Consider the following 16,495-nt stretch of genomic DNA (forward strand, 5'->3'; position numbering starts at 1 on the left):
GGTGCAATTGATCTCTTTGCCTCTTACGGACACTGTGAGTCTCATTATTGATTACAGTTCCCTCTTGTTTGGCCTCTAGACAGAGAAATCTGTGGCTCATGTCGAATAATTACACAGGCCCTTAAGGTCTCCGTTTCCGTTTCCTTTCCACCCCCTTCTTTACTGTAATTTTCTACGCTTTGTGTCCTGTCACTGAATTTCTTCATCTATTTATCTATCTTTTGTATTGAATTATGTTTCTCTTTGCTGCCGCACGTACATAAATAACATTAATAAATTAGTAAATACATTAGACATACTCAGGGCACCTTGATCTTAATCAGTACATTATCTCTAAGTCATAAGTCAACTGAATGGTACCTACTGGTTACTAACCCATGTTTTGCTTGTTGGTGTTTTTAATGTGTCATCTGCATTCGCAGAGGGTCAGATTCACTAACTTTTTGTCCCTTGCACACATCAGAGTATTTCTCACTTTAAGGCATGCTGGTTTCCGGTGATACTAGTCCTCCTCTCCAGTGTCTAGACTGCGGTCTCCTCCTCGTGACTTCCCGTCCTTCCCTCTGCCACTTGGTCAGGCTTCTGTCCCCTCCACTCCACTGCAGAAGCCTTGGTCAGGATCACCGGGACCTTCCGTGGGGCCCAATCTGACCATCCCTTCTGAGTCCTCCACTCACACCTACCTTAGCAGGCACTGACATCTTCCCCCTTCCTCAGCCTCTGGACAACACACGGTCCTGGTTTTCTTTATACATCAAGGACCAGTCCTTCTTGGTTATCCATTCCGGTCCTTCTCTGCTGGAGAGGCCCAGGCTTGTCCTAGGACCCCTGTTCTTCACTTTCTCCCTAGGTCATTTCGTCCAATACCATCCAAACGCTGATGTGTCCTGAATGTATTACTCTAGACTTGCCCTCTAGATTTACGTTGTATAACCAACCATCCTTTTGACAACTCCACTTGGATGTTTAATGGACATCCCAAACTTAACATTTTGAAAATAGAACTTCTAAATCCCACTCCCCACTGCCATCCCAAATCTGGTAGTCCTCCAGCATTCCCCATCTGGGTAAAGGATGCCACTCTCTGCTTGGCTGCTCAGGGGAAAAGATTTAGAGTTACACTTGCTTCTTTTCTTTCCTCACCTCCCACGTCAGTCCATTGGCAAGGTTCTGCCGCCTTTGCTCCAAAACATGTGCTGAGTCTGTCTGTCTCTTTCCATTTTTACTGTTTCACCCTCGTCTACCATCATATCCCTGGATCTTGGCCCAGATTCTCAACTGGTCTCTGTATCTCCCTACAGCAGCCCAAGTGATCTTTTTAACATGCAGAGCAGATCATCTCCTCCATCCCTGTGCTGAAAACCTGCCAGTGCCTCCTACTGCATTTAGAATAAAACAGAAACTCCTCACCAGCTTGGGAAGGCTCTTGTTCTGCTCTTGCAACCTCTCTGATTCTCTTTCTTTTTCATTTTTAAAGTTTTTATTATGGAAAAAGGTAAACACATACAAAAGTAGACCAAATATTAAAAAGGACCCCTTCGTACCTATAATTATTATTAACTCATGGTCAGTAACTATTATATTACATAATAATAACTCAGTAATTATTAACTCATGGTCAGCCTTGTTTCTTCTTTACCTCCACTTACTTCCCCCAACCCGTTATTTTGAAGCAAATTCCAGACATCTTATCCTCTCATCTATAAACTCCTTCAATGTGTATAAGATTCAAACTCTTAAAAAAATAAAATATAACCACAATACCGTTATCATACGTAAAACCGTTAACACGAGTTGCCTAATGGCATCAGATATCAAGTCAGTGTTCAATGTCCAACTGTCTCAGAAATGTCTTTTTTTTTTTTACTGTTTGTTTGATTCAGGATCCCAATAAGTTCACCCATTATGATTATTCATGTGCATTTTTAATCTCTTTTAAGCTATCTTTCCCCTCCATCTCTCTCTCTCTCTCTCTTTTTAAAATTTATTTTATTTTATTTATTTATTTTTGGCTGCGTTGGGTCTACATTGCTGCGCGTGGGCTTTCTCTAGTTGCAGTGAGCGGGGGCTACTCTTTGATGTGGTGGGTGGGCTTCTCATTGCGGTGGCTTCTCTTGTTGCAGAGCACGGGCTCTAGGCACGTGGGCTTCAGTAGTTGTGGCTCGTGGGCTCCAGAGCACAGGCTCAGTCGTTGTGGCGCACGGGCTTAGTTGCTCCGCGGCATGTAGGATCTTCCCGGACCAGGACTCGAACCCGTGTCCCCTGCGTTGGCAGGCGGATTCTTAACCACTGCGCCACCAGGGAAGTCCCTCCATCTCTCTCTTTTCTAATTCTCCTTGCAGTTTATTTGTTGAAGAAACTAGACCGTTCATCAAGTAGTGTTTCTCACAGTCTGGATTGTGCTGATTACAGCCCTTTGGGGTGGGTTAACATCTTCCTCTTTCTCCTATTTACCATAAGTTGGTATTTGGCCTTAGAGGCTTGATTGAATTCAGGTTTGATTTTCCCCTTTCAGGGGAGACAAGATTACTTTGTAGGTAACGGTGTACCTTATCTTACGACTCCCCAGCTTGCCCACCAACTCAGGCCACGCTGGCCTCTGTCCCACTCCTCCCCCAGAAGGCAGCTCCAGCCTCGGTGCCTTTGCCTCAGCTGTTTCCTCTACCTGTAACACTTTCCCCTGATCTTTGCAGTGAGCTGCTTCCTGTCACTCAGACCTCAGCCTGAATGTCACTCCTCAGAGCAGCCCCTCCAGGACCTCTCTGTCTGCCCTGTAGCCCTTCTCACCACCGGCCGCCTGGTGGAATATTTGTTTGTTGGCTCGTTTACTGTCTGCTTCTGCTGAACTTGAACATCAGCTCCAGGGGAGCAAGAGCCTCATCTCCCACAGTCACTGCCGTGTCCCAGCACCTGGAAGAGTGTCTGGCCCATGGCAGGTGCTCAGCAAACCTGCTGTGTGAGATGGCGCCATGCTGGTGAGAAGTGCCTCTCAGTCACCATCTTTCTCTGTGCACTCAGGCAGCCAAGGGAGGCACCGTCAAAGCTGCTTCAGGCTTCAGTGCCACCGAAGATGCCCAGACCCTGAGGAAGGCCATGAAAGGTCTCGGTAAGTGTCCCACTGGAGGTAAACACCCCTCATGTGCTGTGCATGACAGAGTCACCCAGAGGGTGTTGTGTCCACAGGCAACTGTGAGTACCTCTCACGCTAAGAAAACACAATGGGAACAAGTTGACTTTTCAAGGCAAACTAGACGGGAGGGTTTTTTACTAAGAATTTTAAATGTTATGAACTCATTCTGGACTTCCCTGATAATTTAAATCTGTTTTACATTCCGGTATTATGAATCTATATATCAAATTTGAGAAATGTATTTGTTTTCCAGTTAACCCATGTATGCATGTCGTGCCAGAAGGTTTACAAAGCACTTTGACAAATATTATCTGAACGAATACATGCGGTAATCCTGTGATGTAGTGAAAGCAGCTGGTCCTATTGTTATTTTCACCCTATTTTACAGATGTGAAACTGAGACTCAGAGAAGTAACGTAGGAAGGCACAGAGTAAGTGGAACTGAGCCATGAGTCACACTCAGCAGAGCCTGCCAGCTCTAAGTCCACGTTCTCTCCCTTGAGTCAGCCCCCCACCTGTTGCTGCTGTAATAGGCACAGCTAGGCCAGTACCCCCGTGTAGCATGTGGGATTTTAGGTGAGAAGGCTGTGCGTACGTGACCAGAAGGGCTTGTCTTCCAGTGCACCACTCTCTGGTAGCTCCCATAGGCAAAGGCCTCCCACTGGGTGGGCACAGCCATGCCCGGGCACTGCAGGCTATGCTGACCTAGACCCTGCCTCCAAACTTGCCTGAGTGGACATTTGGCCAGAGAAGTGCTCTCTATTTCATAGCTGCTATTTAGAATCTCCTCAAGATTTGGATAAAAACGTTTGACCATGAGGCGTTATTTCCCAGTTTTTCTATCCAAGAAGAATTCATCTTAGCCCCAGTGCTACTAACAGGAACAATAACAATAATAGGGCTTCCCTGGTGGCACAGTGGTTGAGAGTCCGCCTGCCAATGCAGGGGACACGGGTTCGTGCCCCGGTCCGGGAAGATCCCACATGCCGCGGAGCGGCTGGGCCCGTGAGCCATGGCCACTGAGCCTGCGCGTCCGCAGCCTGTGCTCTGCAATGGAAGAGGCCACAACAGTGAGAGGCCCGCGTACCGTAAAAAAAAATAATAACAATAATAGTGAGCGTTTGTTAAGCTCTACTGTGTATCAGGCACAATGTGTTACATAGATTATGTTTTAATTCTGACAGCAGCTTGTTTCACTAATGAGAAAGTTGAGGTTTAGGGAGATGAGCTAACTTGCCCGAGGTGTCTGGGGTTGTACGTGTCAGGATTCTAGGCAAGTCCAGGCAGTCCGGCTCCAGAGCTGGAGCTTAAGCCACTGTGCTGTGCTGCTGCCCACCTCTGAACAGGACGTTACCCTGAATCTATCATTTTCCTTTTTTATAAATAAAATGGAAAAGGTACTCGGCCCACCCTTTTTTTTCAGGTGTATCCTAATTCTTTGGTGGATAGCAAGAACACCATAATTCAGAATGTAGACCACATGGCATTCGGAATTCGCAGAGTCAGGAGGCATTCGATACAACAAACCATTTTCAGTGCTCACTGTGTGGGCCAGTGAAAGTTAGAGGAGACAAGGACGATAAACCTAGTCCTGTGGTTCAGTCGTCCATGGATGCTAGGCAGCCAAGGCATGCGCAGAAACATGATCGGTTCATAATATGATAGCGACGGGAGGGGCACAAGTAAGATCCCATTAGGAGTCAGAAAGATCACATGTCATTTGGGAGCATCAGGCAAAACTTCTTGGAGGATGTAGAAATTGAGATGGGCCTTGGGAGATGAGTTAAATTTATTCAGTAAGTAAATAAATAGATAAGAGAGAATGGGTTTCAGGTGAATGGAACAGCATGAGCAAAGGCATGGGGTGAGTGTGAGCATTGCCCTGTTTTGCATTTTAGCTGAGGCACTTAGCTGCAGGCCATGTAAATACATGGCTTGCAGCAGGGTGTACTTACAAAGCAGGAGTTGACTTTTTAGGTGACTTCTGGGAAGGCAGGTACCATGGGGTGGGTCCTGAGGATGCTACTGACATGCGAGGATGACCCAGAGGCATTGTCCGGGAAATGACAAATGCCAGAATCAGGATGCTAGGTGGAGGGGGTTAGGGAGACATACACCCATAGACTGGTAATGAAGGGGGTCAGGAGAAAGGAGTGCAGTGTAGTTGGGTCAAGTACAGGAACTCAGGAGCTAAGTCTCTGGATTTGGCTGCCTGTAACTTTTTATGTGGATATTTACAATAGTGAATGGGGTGTGGTGGAGAGTCCCAAATGCCAGACAGCAGTGCAGATAGTAAATCCAGCAAATGGTGGGGAGCCGTTGTGTATCCTGAGCAGGGGAGGGACACTGTGAGAGTTTGTCATTTTAGGAAAATGAATCTAGCAAGACGCTGGAAAGACCAATTAGGAAGTGAGGCTACTACTTAGCAGACTTTAAGTTGTCTAAGAAGAAACCCTGAACTGGAGTGGTTGTCACAGGAATTAAAAAGAGGGGACAGATACAAAAAGGGTTTTAGAGCTAGAGTTTGCATGACGTGACAGGAAATCTGAATGTGAAGGAAGAGAGCGGGTAAAATAATCAAAGCTATTTTGAGGGTTCAAGCCTGACAGGCCTGAAGAGTGGTGGTGCCTTTCACAGAAACTGGATAAAAAAGCAAAAGGCAGTGAACCTTCTCCCCCCAGCTGAGAGTTCTCCTGGAAAAAGGATGGTTGTATCTATTACCCTCTTTCTTTTTTTTTTCCCCTGAGAGAACAGAGAATAGGTCACTAAGTTATGTAAACTTAAAACTCTATAGCGGGCTTCCCTGATGGCACAGTGGCTGGGAGTCCGCCTGCCCATGTGGGGACACGGGTTTGAGCCCTGGTCTGGGAAGATCCCACATGCCACAGAGCAACTAAGCTGGCGAGCCACAACTACTGAGCCCACGTGCCATAACTGCTGAAGCCCCTGCACCACAACAAAGAGTAGCCCCTGCTTGCCACAACTAGAGAAAGCCTGCACACAGCAACAAAGACCCAATGCAGCCAAAAATTTTAAAAACCCCAAAAACAAAAAAAGCCTCCTATAGTTTCCTCCGTACACCTCACATTTTTCTAGATCTCTAATTTTGCAAAGAATAACTCTGGTAAATCTATATATTTTTTGATTTCTCCCTGAAATATTTCAATAGACTCTCCTGTAACTCATCACATCTTCCCATACAGTATATGGGAAAATGGAAAACTCACCCAGCATACATGAACATCCAGCTGTGAAAGTCGCCTGTAAAAGCTGCTGCAAGAAACAGGCAAACAAAATTTATGACGTTTTAAATTCGTAATTCAGGGACTTCCCTCGTGGTCCAGTGGTTAAGAATCTGCCTTCTAGGGCTTCCCTGGTGGCACACTGGTTGAGAGTCTGCCTGCCGATGCAGGGGACACGGTTTCGTGCCCCAGTCCGGGAAGATCCCACATGCTGCAGAGCGGCTGGGCCCGTGAGCCATGGCCGCTGAGCCTGCGCATCCAGAGCCTGTGCTCCGCAATGGGAGAGGCCACAACAGTGAGAGGCCCGCATATCGCAAAAACAAAACAAAACAAAACAAGAATCTGCCTTCCAATGCAGGGGATGCGGGTTCGATCCCTGGTCGGGGAACTAAGATACCACATGCCACGGGACAAATTAGCCCACGTGCCGCAACTACTGAGCCCATGTGCTCTAGAGCCCGCACACCACAGCTAGAGAGAAGCCTGTGCACCACAATGAAGAGCCCTCACACCACAACGAAAGATCCCACATGCTGCAACAAAGATCCCGCATGCCGCAGCTAAGACCCGACACAGCCAAATAAATAAATAAATTTTTTAAAAAGAGCAAAAATAATCTTAAAAAAATTTTTTAAATTGTAATTCATAGTGAAAAGTTTTGGTAGGATATTGCATCATGGGAATTCATGGACAGTTACAAAAAGTTTCCTGATCAGAGATCAGGAAAGAGAGCTTAGAAAAGAAAAACACGAATACAGACCTTAAAACGCAGTGGATACAATGAGCAGCCAATTTAAACCCTGTGAAGTGCCAAATCATGAATTAAAAGACGGGTTTGAACTGTTTCGAAACTAAGAGAAGACGATAAAGAGATAAAAGTGAGGAGAGAAAGGCAAGAACATGGAAGATAAATATGGGTGATCCAAAGAGGGAAAAGACTATGATCACTCACATTCATAGATAAGGAAACTAATGCTCAGAGAAGTTAACTCTTTCGTTTAGTGGCACATATTTACAATGGAATATTACTCAGCCATAAAAAGAAATGAAATTGAGTTATTTGTAGTGAGGTGGATGAACCTAGAGTCTGTCATACATAGTGAAGTAAGTCAGAAAGAGAAAAACAAATACTGTATGCTAACACATATATACGGAATCTAAAAAAAAAAATGGTTCTGATGAACCTAGAGGCAGGACAGGAATAAAGATGCAGACGTAGAGAATGGACTTGAGGACACGGGGAGGGGGATGGGTAAGTTGGGACGAAGTGAGAGAGGGGCATGGACATATATACACTACCAAATGTAAAATAGGTAGCTAGTGGGAAGCAGCTGCATAGCCCAGGGAGATCAGCTCCATGCTTTGTGTCCACCTAGAGAGGTGGGAGGGAGGCTCAAGAGGGAGGGGATATGGGGATATATGCATATGTATAGCTGATTCACTTTGTTATACAGCAGAAACTAACACACCATTGTAAAGCAACTATACTCCAATAAAGATGTTAAAAAAATAAAACCTAATGAAAGGAGAGACTGAGACTCTAATCTAGAGTCAGTTTTCCCTCCAAAACAGACAAACCCTCTGAACAAGAACTTCTTTTCTTAGAAAGCTCTCTGTCTGTGTTTGGGTTACAACAGTGTCCCCAGAGGAACCTATTTTCTCATTCCTCTCTCAAATCACACTCATTCCCTGTCTCCGCTCCTCACCAGGCACGGATGAAGATGCCATCATCAACGTCCTGGCCTATCGCAACACAGCCCAGCGCCAGGAAATAAGGACGGCCTACAAGACCGCCATTGGCAGGGTAGGTGGCAGCTCTCTGGCTTGACAAGGGACCTGTCAGCAGTAAGGGAGCAGGGGCCCCTTCCTTCTTGAATCCTGAAGTAGTGGCCCTTGGTTTTTAAAAGATGGATCCTTTGCCTTGTTTAAAGATGTTCTTGGAAAAAACAAACAAACAAACAAAAAACACGTTCAAGAGTTCCTCCACTGTCCATAGCCAGAAGTGATTTCAGGGAGCTCTTGATTCACAAAATTCAAGGCTAAGTTTAGTCTCTTCCCCCACAAGTCCTTTCAGGGACTTGGTTGTGGAATGGACTCAGCCCCCTGCCCTTTGGAGCACTGGGCAGGGCTCAGCTTTCAGTGTTGCTTCCCTTGGCCTTTCCTTTAGGCCTCTTGTGAATGAAGATCCTCCAAACTGACTAAAATGTTTAAATCCAGTTTGTTCTAAATAGGCTCTCCGAGGATTTAGGGTCTATCCAACTCTTCTGCATAAACCCATTTGTAGTATATATTCATTCCTTTGAATGATCCTTAATTGAGAGCCACCCCCTCCAGTTCTAGAATGGGGCTCTGTGTGTGTGTGTGTGTGTGTGTGTGTGTGTGTGTGTGTGTATTTTAGTGGCTTATGCATTCAAAGGTGGTTCACTCACCATGTTTTCCCTTTCCTCTTTGAATCCCACACCCCTGAGCAACCCTGTCTCAGTCTCGTTTTCAACAGCTCACTTACCAGAGTCATTCACCTAATCTTTCCACATCACTGAAGCCCATCTGTGTGATTAGAGAATCTTTTTATTGAGGTAATGTTATCAATGAGTGCTTCCAGGTCTCAGAGTGCTGTTAACTCCATGATAAGTATTTCTATTCTTGGATATTTTATAAAAGCTAGTCAGACGGGCTGCCTCTCAAAGGCAGGCATTAAGCTGCTGGGTGGGGCACGGCTGGCTCAGCTCTTCCCGGGAGCATCTACATGCAAATCTTGGCTGGACACCAATGGGATTCCTCCCTCAGATTGCTCAGAGTATCTTCTGGGCCTTTTAATCTCTTCTCCATCCCCAAACAAATATAATGAACATGCATGAGATGTGTGAGCTGGAGAAAAAGTGTTGCCACACATTTGGGGTTGATTATTCAGCTTCAGAACTAAGCTGGTCTGACAGCAGTTTGTTTAGATGAACAATCTTAATGGAGTGACTGAACGCTAATTTATTTGTTCATTCATCCATTTGATACGTGTGGATGTAACATAAAAATATGCACAATAGATTGAAATATAGTGTTGCGGACTCAGGTTTGTGAGAATCTGAGAACTTGAAACCAAATCAACTCCGTATTAGTTGGTTGATCTTAAGCAGGTTCTTAAATTCTCTGACCTGTTCTAGGAGGAAATGTGACCAAATGTCTTTAGGAATTGGTCCTTTGGACTCCCTCTTGCGAGAACACCAGAATCACAATTAGCTGCTGGACAGTCATCGACAGGAAGACACTGGAACTCACCAAAAAAGATACCCCACATCCGAATACAAAGGAGAAGCCACAGTGAAATGGTAGGAGGGGCCCATTCACAGTAAAATCAAATCCCATAACTGCTGGGTGGGTGACTCATGGACTGGAGAACACTTATACCACAGAAGTCCACCCACTGGAGTGAAGGTTCTCAGCCCAACATCAGGCTTCCCAACCTGGGGGTCCAGCAACGGGAGGAGGAATTCCTAGAGAATCAGACTTTGAAGCCTAGTTGGAATTGATTGCAGGACTTCAACAGGACTGGGGGAAAGAGAGACTCAACTCTTGGAGGGCACACACAAAATAGTGTGCACATCAGGACCCAGGGGAAGGAGCAGTGACCCCAGGGGAGACTGAACCAGACCTACCTGCTAGTGTTGGAGGGTCTCCTGCAGAGGCAGAGGGTGGCTGTGGCTCACCGTGGGGACAAGGACACTGGTAGCAGAAGTTCTGGGAAGTACTCCTTGGCGTGAGACCTCCCAGAGTCTGCCATTGGCCCCACCAAAGAGCCCAGGTAAGCTCCAGTGTTGGGTTGCCTCAGGCCAAACAACCAACAGGGAGGGAACCCAGCCCCACCCACCAACAGTCAGGCATATTACAGTTTTACTGAGCTCTGCTCACCAGAGCAACACTCAGCTCTACCCAGCACCAGTCCCTCTCATCAGGAAACTTGAACAAGCCTCTTAGATAGCCTCATCCACCAGAGAGCAGAAAGCAGAAGCAAGAAGCACTACAATCTGGCAGCCTGTGGAACAAAAACCACATTCACAGAAAGACAAGATGAAAAGGCAGAGGGCTATGTACCAGATGAAGGAACAAGATAAAACCCCAGAAAAACAACTAAATGAAGCGGAGATAGGCAAGCTTCCAGAAAAAGAATTCAGAATAATGATAGTGAAGATGATCCAGGACCTCAGGAAAAGAATGGAGGCAAAGATCAAGAAGATGCAAGAAATGTTTAACAGAGATCTAGAAGAATTAAAGAACAAAAAAACAGAGATGAACAATACAATAACTGAAATGAAAAATACACTAGAAGGAATCAATAGCAGAATAACTGAGGCAGAAGAACGGGTAAGTGACCTGGAAGACAGAATGGTGGAATTCACTGCCATGGAACAGAATAAAGAAAAACGAATGAAAAGAAATGAAGACAGCCTAAGAGACCTCTGGGACAACATTAAATGCGACAACATTTGCATTATAGGGGTCCCAGAAGGAGAAGAGAGAGAGAAAGAACCAGAGAAATTATTTGAAGAGATTATAGTTGAAAACTTCCCTAAGATGGGAAAGGAAATAGCCACCCAAGTCTAGGAAGTGCAGAGAGTCCCATACAGGATAAGCCTAAGGAGAGACACATAGTAATCAAATTGGCAAAAATTAAAGACAAAAATTATTGAAAGCAGCAAGGGAAAAACGACAACATACAAGAGAACTCCCATAAGATTAACAGCTGATTTCTCAGCAAAAACACTACAAGCCAGAAGGGAGTGGCATGATATACTTACAGTGATGAAAGGGAAGACCCTACAACCAAGATCACTCTACCCAGCAAGGATCTCATTCAGATCCGATGGAGAAATCAAAAGCTTTACAGACAAGCAAAAGCTAAGAGAATTCAGCACCACCAAACCAGCTCTACAACAAATGCTAAAGGAACTTCTCTAAGTGGGAATCACAAGAGAAGACAAGGACCTACAAAAACAAACCCAAAACAATTAAGAAAATGGTCATAGGAACATACGTATCGATAATTACCTTAAACGTGAATGGATTCAATGCTCCAACCAAAAGACACAGGCTTGCTGAATGGATACAAAAACAAGACCAATCTATACGCTGTCTATAAGAGACCCACTTCAGACCTAGGGACACATACAGAAGGAAAGTGAGGGGATGGAAAAAGCTATTCCATGCAAATAGAAATCAAAAGAAAGCTGGAGTAGCTATACTCATATCAGATAAAATAGACTTTAAAATAAAAAATGTTACAAGAGACAAGGAAGGACACTACATAATGATCAAGGGATCAATCCAAGAAGAACATATAACAATTATAAATATATATGCACCCAACATAGGAGCACCTCAATACATAAGGAAACTGCTAACAGCTATAAAAGAGGAAATCAACATTAACACAATAATAGTGGGGGACTTTAACACCTCACTTACACCAATGGACAGATCATCCAAACTGAAAATAAATAAGGAAACAGAAGCTTTAAATGACACAATAGACTACATAGATTTAATTGATATTTATAGGACATTCCATCCAAAAGCAGCAGATTACACTTTCTTCTCAAGTGTGCATGGAACATTCTCCTGGATAGATCACATCTTGGGTCACAAATCAAGCCTCAGTAAATTTGAGAAAACTGATATCATATCAAGCATCATTTCTGACCACATGCTATGAGATTGGAAATGAATTACAGGGAAAAAAATGTAAAAAACACAAACACATGGAGGCTAAACAATACATGACTAAATAACCAAGAAATCACTGAAGAAATCAAAGAGGAGATCAAAAAATACCTAGAGACAAATGACCATGAAAACACGATGATCCAAAACCTATGGGATGCAGCAAAAGCAGTTCTAAGAGGGAAGTTTACAGCTATGCAATCCTACCTCAAGAAACAAGAAGAATCTCAAATAAACAATCTAACCTTACACCTAAAGGAACTACAGAAAGAACAAACAAAACCCAAAGTTAGCAGAAGGAAAGAAGTCATAAAGATCAGAGCAGAAAAAAATGAAACAGAAACAAAGAAAACAATAGCAAAGATCAATAAAACTAAAAGCTGGTTCTTTGAGAAGATAAACAAAATCGATAAACCATTAGCCAGACTCATCAAGAAGAAAAGGGAGAAGACTCAAATCAATAAAATTAGAAATGAAAAAGAAGAAGTTACAACAAACACCACAGAAATACAAAGCATCCTAAGAGACTACTACAAGCAACTCTGTGCCAATAAAATGGACAACCTGGAAGAAATGGACAAACTCTTAGAAAGGTATAACCTTCCAAGACTGAACCAGGAAGAAATAGAAAATATAAACAGACCAATCACAAGCACTGAAATTGAAACTGTGATTAAAAATCTTCCAACAAACGAAAGTCCAGGACCAGATGGCATCACAGGTGAATTCTATCAAACATTTAGAGAATAGCTAACACCTATCCTTTTCAAATTCTTCCAAAAAATTGCAGAGGAAGGAACACTCCCAAACTCATTCTATGAGCCACCATCACCCTGATACCAAAACCAGACAAAGATAGTACAAAAAAAAGAAAACTACAGGCCAATATCACTGATGAACATAGATGCAAAAACCTCAACAAAATACTAGCAAACAGAATCCAACAACACATTAAAAAGGTCATACACCATGATCAAGTGGGATTTATCCCAGGGATGCAAGGATTCTTCAATATAAGCAAATCAATCAATGTGATCCACCATATTAACAAACTGAAGAATAAAAACCATATGATCATCTCAATAGATGCAGAAAAAGCTTTTGACAAAATTCAACACCCATTTATGATAAAAACTCTCCAGAAAGTGGGCACAGAGGGAAACTACCTCAACATAATAAAGGCCATATACAACAAACCCACAGCAAACATCATTCTCAATGGTGAAAAACTGAAAGCATATCCTCTAAGATCAGGAATCAGACAAGGATGTCCACTCTCCCCACTGTTATTCAACATAGCCTTGGAAGTCCTAGCCATGGCAATCAGAGAAGAAAAAGAAATAAAAGGAATACCAATTGGAAAAGAAGAAGTAAAACAGTCACTGTTTGCAGATGACATGATACTATACATAGGGAATCCTAAAAATGCCACCAGAAAGCTACTAGAGCTAATCAATGAATTTGGTAAAGTTGCAGGATACAATATTAATGCACAGAAATCTCTTGCATTCCTATACACTAATGGTGAAAAATCTGAAAGAGAAATTAATGACACACTCCCATTTACCATTGCAACAAAAAGAATGAAATACCTAGGAATAAACCTACCTAGGGAGACAAAAGACCTGTATGCAGAAAACTATAAGATGCTGATGAAAGAAATTAAAGATGATACCAACAGATAGAGAGATATACCATGTTCTTGGATTGGAAGAATCCATATTTTGAAGAAGACTATACTACCCAAAGCAATCTACAGATTCAATGCAATCCCTATCAAATTACCAATGGCATTTTTTACCGAACTAGAACAAAAAAATCTTAAAATTTGTACGGAGACACAAAAGACCCCGAATAGCCAAAGCAGTCTTGAAGGAAAAAAACGGAGCTGGAGGAATCAGACTCCCTGACTTCAGACTATACTACAAAGGTACAGTAATCAAGACAATATGGTACTGGCACAAAAACAGAAACACAGATCAATGGAACAAGATAGAAAGCCCAGAGATAAACCCACGCACCTATGGTCAACTAATCTATAACAAAGGAGGCAAAGATATACAATGGAGAAAAGACAGTCTCTTCAATAAGTGGTGGTGGGAAAACTGGACAGCTACATGTAAAAGAATGAAATTAGAACACTCCCTAACACCATACACAAAAATAAACTCAAAATGGATTAGAGACCTAAATGTAAGACCAGACACTATAAAACTCTTAGAGGAAAACATAGGAAGAACACTCTTTGACATAAATCACAGCAAGATCTTTTTTGATCCACCTCCTAGAGTAATGGAAATAAAAACAAAAATAAACAAATGGGACCAAATGAAACTTCAAAGCTTTTGCACAACAAAGGAAACCATAAACAAGACGAAAAGACAACCCTCAGAATGGGAGAAAATATTTGGAAACGAATCAACAGACAAAGGATTAATCTCCAAAATATACAAACAGCTCATGCAGCTCAATATCAAAGAAACAAACAACCCAATCCAAAAATGGGCAGAAGGCCTAAATAGACATTTCTCCAAAGAAGACACACAGATCACCAAGAAGCACATGAAAAGCTGCTCAACATCACTAATTATTAGAGAAATGCAAATCAAAAGTACGATGAGGTATCACCTCACACCAGTTAGAATGGGCATCATCAGAAAATCTACAAACAACAAATGCTGGAGAGGGTGTGAAAAAAATGGAACCCTCTTGCACTGCTGGTGGGAATGTAAATTGATATAGCCACTATGGAGAACAGTATGGAGGTTCCTTGAAAACTAAAAATAGAATTACCATATGACCCAGCAATCCCACTACTGGGCATATACCCAGAGAAAACCATAATTCAAAAAGACACATGCACCCCAATGTTCATTGCAGCACTATTTACAATAGCCAGGTCATGGAAGCAACCTAAGTGCCCATAGACAGACGAATAGATAAAGAAGTTGTGGTACATATATACAATGGAATATTACTCAGCCATAAAAAGAAATGAAACTGGTTCATTTGTAGAGACGTGGATGGATCTAGAGACTGTCGTACAGAGTGAAGTAAGTCAGAAAGAAAAAAACAAATATCGTATATTAACGCATGTATGTGGAACCTAGAAAAATCGTACAGATGAACCGGTTTGCAGAGTAGAATTTGAGACACAGATGTAGAGAACAAACATATGGACACCAAGGGGGGAAAATCTCGGGGGCGTGGGGATGGTGTTGTGCTGAACTGGGTGATTGGGATTGACATGTATACACTGATATGTATAAAATTGATGACTAATAAGAACCTGCTGTATTAAAAAAAGAAAAATGCGGTTGATATAATTCCATTTTTCTGGGTTAAAAAATATGTCTAATAAAAACTCATGGAGCTGTTTACACTTGAAAAAAAAAAAGAAAATAGTCCTTTGTCCAAATAATTACATTTCTTTTTAATCAATGAGCATTAAGAAATAATCATGAATGATCACAAGGATGCAGCTAAATGCCTGTTTAGAAGAATAGTAGAAAAATAGAACGGGGGTCTTATTAAAGAAATTATATTGCCTCTACATATGGAAATTTCTGCAGCTGTTAAAAATGTTGTAGGTAAATATTGACTTGGAAATACATTCAGGTATATTGTTAAGTGAGCGAATACACTGATGTTGGAACCCCTTTACACTCTTAAATTATTGAGGACTTCTTTGTGGGTTACATCTATTGATGCTAACCATTTTAAAAATTAAAACTTAATTTAAATTAAGGACATTTAAAAATAGGTATTTGTTAACTTATTTAAAAAACTATAAAAACATATTAAATGTTAACATAAATAATGATTTTAGGAAAAATAGCTTTATATTCCAAAAGAAAAAAAATTAGTGAGAAGATTGGCATTCTTTTAACATTTTGCAAATCTCTTTAATGTCTGCTGAATGGAATACCCTGGATTCTCATATCTGCTTCTGCATTCAACTTGTTGCGATATGTGGTTTTGTTTGAAGTAGGAAGGAAATCTGGTCTTGTACAGATAGGTAGTTGGGAAAGGGAGGAGTATTTTAATAGCCTTTTCACATAACTGTAGATCTGTAGACGTACTGAGTAGCCTTTGGAAAGCTTCCCTGGACAACTGTGAGAGGATGAGAGTGTAAAGTCAGATCCCAGCGTCTTAGTGTTATTACGAAGATGGTTTCGCGCACACCAGCCCCTGAAAGGGTCTTGGAGACCCCAGCCGTCCCTGGACCCCACTGAGGGTGGCTGGTTTCCGTTACTGCAGCAGTTAAGCAGCGTGCTTTCTCGTGTCCCAGGACCTGATGGACGACTTGAAGTCAGAACTGAGTGGCAACTTCGAGCAGGTGATCTTGGGGATGATGACGCCCACGGTGCTGTACGACGTGCAGGAGCTGCGAAAGGCCTTGGTGGTTCGT

The 16,495-nt window shown here is 42.6% G+C and overlaps 1 protein-coding gene across 2 annotated transcripts in view; it reads left to right on the forward strand.

Annotated features, from left to right (window-relative positions):
- ANXA4 (annexin A4) overlaps positions 1 to 16,495 on the forward strand; it is a 75,860-nt gene that overhangs the window by 30,542 nt on the left and 28,823 nt on the right. For both annotated transcript variants that reach the window (XM_082643358.1, XM_082643359.1), the window contains exons 3-5: positions 3,019 to 3,106; positions 8,082 to 8,176; positions 16,376 to 16,489. In XM_082643358.1, coding sequence (XP_082499484.1) covers positions 3,019 to 3,106; positions 8,082 to 8,176; positions 16,376 to 16,489 — 297 coding nt within the window. The remainder of the gene's footprint in view (positions 1 to 3,018; positions 3,107 to 8,081; positions 8,177 to 16,375; positions 16,490 to 16,495) is intronic.

Source organism: Mesoplodon mirus (assembly GCF_964341445.2).
Source record: "Mesoplodon mirus genome assembly, chromosome: 14".
Classification (NCBI taxonomy): Eukaryota; Metazoa; Chordata; class Mammalia; order Artiodactyla; family Ziphiidae; genus Mesoplodon; species Mesoplodon mirus.